This window comes from Lagopus leucura, unplaced genomic scaffold, assembly GCF_019238085.1.
Source record: "Lagopus leucura isolate 7727_CA_CO unplaced genomic scaffold, USGS_WTPT01 Super-Scaffold_100001, whole genome shotgun sequence".
Lineage (NCBI taxonomy): Eukaryota > Metazoa > Chordata > Aves > Galliformes > Phasianidae > Lagopus > Lagopus leucura.
This window is the reverse complement of record NW_024962262.1, coordinates 159,486-164,998: the sequence shown is the minus strand read 5'-3', so window position 1 is coordinate 164,998 and position 5,513 is coordinate 159,486. Positions and strand designations below refer to the sequence as shown.

General features: G+C 49.5%; 1 protein-coding gene across 2 annotated transcripts in view; it reads left to right on the top strand.

Annotated features, from left to right (window-relative positions):
- The first annotated feature begins 474 nt into the window (after positions 1-474).
- The window catches only part of GUCY1A2 (guanylate cyclase 1 soluble subunit alpha 2), a 144,698-nt gene continuing 139,659 nt past the window's right edge, over positions 475-5,513 (top strand). For both annotated transcript variants that reach the window (XM_042866872.1, XM_042866875.1), the window contains exon 1: positions 475-744. In XM_042866872.1, the coding sequence (XP_042722806.1) occupies positions 475-744 (270 nt within the window). The remainder of the gene's footprint in view (positions 745-5,513) is intronic.

The following is a 5,513-nucleotide window of genomic DNA, read 5'->3' as shown; positions in this document are numbered from 1 at the left end:
CGGGGACACCCTCGTAGCGCGGGGACACCGCCGTAGAGCGGGGACATCCCCGTAGCGCGGGGAGGGAGCGCGGAGCAGCGCGGAGCAGCGCGGTCAGGGAGGGGGGGTGCTGCCGGGCCGCGGCGTGCGAGAGGCGGCGAGCGGGGAGGGGAGAGGCGGGAGGAGGAGGAGGAGGAGGAAAGGGCTCCAAACAACACGTGATTCCCGCGAAGCAGCGAGGGAGCCGGGGGAGGGGAGAGCGAGGGAGGGCGGCCGAGGCAGAGGAGGGCAGCCGCCGCCGCCGCTTTAAAGCCTCCCAGCGAGCACCCGCGGCTCGGAGCGGCGCGGCGAAGCGCGGAGCCGAGAACGGCCCCGGGGCGCCTCCGCCGCCGCCCCCCGCCGAGGGGCTCCGCGGCCATGCGAGGCGGCCGCCCTCGCGGCCCCGCGGCCCCGCGCTGCCCGCCGCTGCGCTGAGTCCCGCCGGCCCGCGGCACCATGTCCCGCCGCAAGATCTCCTCCGAGTCCTTCAGCTCGCTGGGCTCCGACTGTCCGGAGACCAGCCCCGAGGAGGAGGGCGAGTGCCCGCTGTCCCGCCTGTGCTGGAACGGCAGCCGCAGCCCTCCTGGCCCCGCCGAGCCACCCCTCGCCGCCGCCGCCGCCGCCGCAGTCGCCGCGGCCAACGCCGGGGCTCGCCGCGCTCCGCGCCGTCGGCGGGTCAACCTGGACTCGCTGGGCGAGAGCATCCGCCGCCTGACGGCCCCCGCGGTGAGTGCTCCGCGTCCGCCCGGCCTCCTCACGCGCTGTTCCTGGCGGCTGTTCCTCAGGGCAGGCTCCGCGCCCGAGCCCCGGCGCGATGTGCGGAGCTCCCCGGCCTCTGCCCGGCCCGCTCGGGCGGCGGGATGCGGCACAGGGCTCGGCAGCCGCGGCGGGAGGCACACGCTGCCCCGCTCCGCTCTTCCAGCCGAGTTCTCGGCATTAGGATCTGATGTCAAAAGTGCTTATTGCCAGCTGGTGTTAGCAGAAATTCTGTAGGAAAAGTTATGCACGTCTGTATATGCTTAGTATGCTCGTTCTTTACCACAGAGGAGATGTGAACTTCTTGCATTGGCAGTTTTTTTTTGTAGGGCTTTTCCTTTCTGAACAAGGTGAAAAGAAAGTTTTTGTGTTCCGCTCAGAAATATTGCAGCAACAGATTTCTCTGTGCCTCTCCGATGCGCTGGCATTGTAGAGAGAGCAGTCTGAGAGTGCTTTGTGGTCTGTGATTGATGGCTTTGTCTCCAGCTGCACCTGTAGCTGAGAGGCAGCGAAGCAGTGCGTATGCCACAAAGAACAGAATTGGTGCTGAACGTGTGAGGTGTGCAGGCACTGCTGTGGGTGACTGCAGTCAGCAGCTCCGGAGCTGCGCTGGTTGCGTGTGCAAGAGGAGCTCGTTCTCCAGCACTGTTACAGTACTGTCTCTGTGACCATCACCACATTTTCCTCAGGAAGTTCCAGCTGTAAGGGAACGCTTGCTGCTTGCTGAGATACCTTAATGTGCTCAGGTATAGAATGTAGACTGCAACAAGTAGCCTAATCTGCATGGCAGTCACATCTGCTGAATTTGGTGGCATTGCAGTATCCTTTTGGCTTTTTCTTACTCAGCTTTGGAGATGAATTCTGAGTCTCATCACCATCTGCTGTCGGTGTGCTTTGCTTTTCATTCCTCTTTTCTGTTTCCTTGCTCGAACAGGCTGGATCCGAGCAGCCAGGCTGCCTAATGGGGGAAGTTAGCGGTGCATGACCGAGCTGGCAGCCGTCCGCTTCCAGCCAAGACTCCTCTTTCCCATTGATTTGTTACCTCCCCACTGGGAACCTGGGCTTGTCATGCTGAAATTAATAGATGGTATCTCAGGTGACTTGCCTTGTTTTAGTACCGAAAAATGAAGCTATTTAATTTGATAATGATGCAGGGGTATAATTAGAGCATGTGTTACCTGAAATATTGGAAGTATTCTGAAGTAGCTCAGTGCAGTATTTTTAGATAACCTTAGTGTTTGCATTTTCCCTTCTGCTGTTACCTCCTGAAGCAATAAGACAACCAAAGCTTTACAGCTTTCATTCATTGTTGAATTTGTTTGAAAAAATACACAGGTTCTGTGAATTGAGATACGAGAAAACTTCGGTCAGTCTGAGTCCTCCTTCCTTCCTGCTCCTGTGGAAACTGTAGCTCAGAATGCAAAAATTTCATCCCACCTCACCTCCATGTCCCAAGAAACGGTTACCATTGGTTTCCTCAGCAGAAAACTGTAACAGTTTTTACCGCTGTATCAATCTTTCTTTATGTTGATTTCAATACGTGATTCATATGATACAGAATGTTCCCAAACTCCTTTTATTATCTTGGCACTGTAACTACTGCTTCATTCTACCTTGCACATTTTGGCATCAGGCAGTGGCATTCACACTGGAAATGTCACAATGGTGCCATCCTGGTACAAGAAAGGAATCTGTTTCTCATCTTTTCGTTCTTGACTCCAACACATCGCTCTTCAGGTGCTTTGTTGTTTTGGTGCCTTTTTAAAATCTTTTTGAGAAGCTTTGCTGTGATGCTGAATATATGTGTTCTTGCAACAAGTCCGGCTGCCATCTGTCTGACACTCAGAATCTGATCTTTTTCTCACATCCGTTGATCTAAATCAAGAATAACCTCAGTTAGAAGTTAAAAACTGACACTGACTGTACAATTAGTGTCACATGAGAGTAATTCCCCTTATTTTTAGATTTAAAAGCAAATCGTAACGATGCACTTACAACTTTTATTTTTGAGTGAACATCTCTAATACTTTTACACAGATGTAGGTATGTCTTCATTCCGTAATTCTATGAAGATCTCTGTTAAGTAAGGAAGCACTAATGTACGCATGAGTGTGTGTGAATATACATACTACAGATCTTGCCTACAGTAACTCAGCATGTGCATTTTAGCCTTAATGTGGCAGCAATTCGTTCCTATCCAAGTGCTTGCAAAGTTGAAGGGTGCTACAGGTTCCTGATGCCGATTCTTAATTTTGTTCTTTTCTTTGGTAACAGTTGGGATTGAGACGCTGAGTCAAAATTTCTGTCTGTTATCTCCACTGATAAAAATGCTCTGTGTGCATCTGATGCTGCAGAGATATGTGCAAAGAGAGCTCAGGGGTGATGTTCTTTCAATTCAACAGGAGCAGGGGCTGCCAAGCGCTGCTCTGGGATGTGCAGAGCCTTGATGTGAGACGCAGGAAGGAGCCTTCAGGCTGAAGGAGCTGCACAGTAGCAAGGAGCAGAGCAGCAGGGGGCTGTGCAAGAAGGCTGGCCCTTAGAAGTGGTAGTGCAAAAGCGTGCATGAACATACAAGCATCTCCTGTACAGTGCATTCGTGAGCATGGGTACGGCTGTACAGCCAGTGGAAATTGCATCGTATATCACTTGCGGTGCTGCTCTCAAATGTAGCTGTGGTGTGACTGTGCAAATACTGCTTTTTGAAAAACAATGGGGAGAAAAAGTTAACAAGCGGAGCTCTACATTGCAGATTGTAACCCAGACCCCCTGCTTGCTCTGGGAGGACAGCTTCCAGCACCTTCCAACACGTGTTATTGCAACTTCTGTCCCAAGTGTGTCTTCAGAGATTTTCCTGCAGTTGTTATGCTGGAGGATGGAGGGGTCTGACCTTGAGTCACCACAGGGTGATTTTACCTTCCTGGTGATTCTTAAACATTTCCTGACATACTTGGATGGCTGAATGAAAGACACCACCCATTTGAAATTGCTTTCCCAAACCCTCTCTATTTTAACAGGCAGAGATGAGAGGATGGAGGGCTTCTCTCTCTACCAAAGCAGCTGCACAACTTGGTGAAAAGTTTGCGGTGGTGAGGCAGGTGAGCAGAGCTCTCCATGCATCCCATATGGGCGATGCTGAGGAGGGTGCAGCCAACGCAAGGAGAAGGGCAGCTTCTGGCCGCAGCTGCACCACGCGCACTGCAGCCCGCATCCCACCGACCTGTTGTGCACAGGGAGCTGCAGCCAGAGGGATGAGGATCGCAGCCCAAAGGCTCAGGGTGACCATGCCTGGCACCTGGGTGTGCAGGGGGTGTTTTCTGGGACCAAACACAGCTGCTTGGTGCAATACATGGCACAATACATGTCCAAATGCATGTCACAAGCAGACTGAATGATAGTTTTCTTTTAATTCTAGCTTTACTGTTGTGTTCTATTTTAAAGGATTAATTTTACACCCACAATGACATAAATTTTGAGTGATTATAACTAGAGTTGATGATGCTATGAGCTGTAAATTACCAACATCAATTTTTCTGCCTGTAAGGGCTCTGCTATGTGGGAATGATATCCTGGCACTGGTGGATGTGGTTTTATTCTTCAGAAATGCCATTTATTTTCTCACTAAACTCTAGTTCCTTGCAGCAATTTTCACATTTGCTCCAGTTCCATCTTGACTTGTATCCAATCCCAGGCTGAAAATAGAATCAAAACCAGAAAAAAAAAAAAAAAAAAAAAAAAAAAAAGAATAATTTGTCACTGGTTTGAAAACTCAAATACTCTGCTCCCATCTCAGGGGCACAGATTACCCTGAAGGAGCTGAGAGTTCCTGGGCGCGCGTTCAGAAGAGGTTGTGTACCCCGAAGCATTGTGCTGATCCTTCTGGAAAGAGAATTACAGCATGACACAGCATTAGGCTGACTTACACTTCTGGTCCATTTTATTTTCTGAATGGCCCATGCAACAAATCTCTTGAACTATAAACATTATTAAGTGGGAATCGCTTCTGGTATACTTCTCTCTTTGTGCAGAGTTATTCCCACTGTCCTTTAAAGGCTTGAATGAAGACACATTAAACTTCTTGTGAGGAAGCTGCTACTGGCTGCTGCCAAATAGTTTGAATTTAAGAATTGTCTTTTTTGAATACAGCCTTCTTCCTGACAATGGAAAAGAAAAAAAAGAACCTGAAGACTACCCCTAAAGTTATTGTGTGGGCTGTTAATGGTGTCACTGCTGAAACTTCGAATTGTTGAATTGTAGCTAAGAATCTCGGGCAAGGGAATTTCAGCCTTGGCAAATGAAATATTTTAAAAAACAATTTAGCTGTGCCCGAAGGACTTCAGCTTTTACTGACCTCAGTTCAGTTCTGTTTGGGGTGAACTTGAGCATTTCACATCCAGTACTCAGACCCAACCACGGTGATGGATGCTTTCTTAATGTTTGTGCAGTCCTGGACTGAAACCTCAATTTTTCAGTGCTTGGAAAAAAGCATTTCTTAGAAAACATTCATACTTTGCAGGCCTCTCTGTGGCCTGGAAGCAGAGACCACATCAATATATGACCCTAAATTGCAGTGTGCAGTCACAGCTACATAAAATTGAGAGTGAATGTCCTTCATTCACATTCTGCTCCAGCAGAGAGGTACCACTTTACAGCAGTTCAATGTAGCCCTGGTGAAACTTGGAAAGTCAGCAGATAAGCCCTTTTTTTCTTTTCTTTTCTTTTCTTTTCTTTTCTTTTCTTTT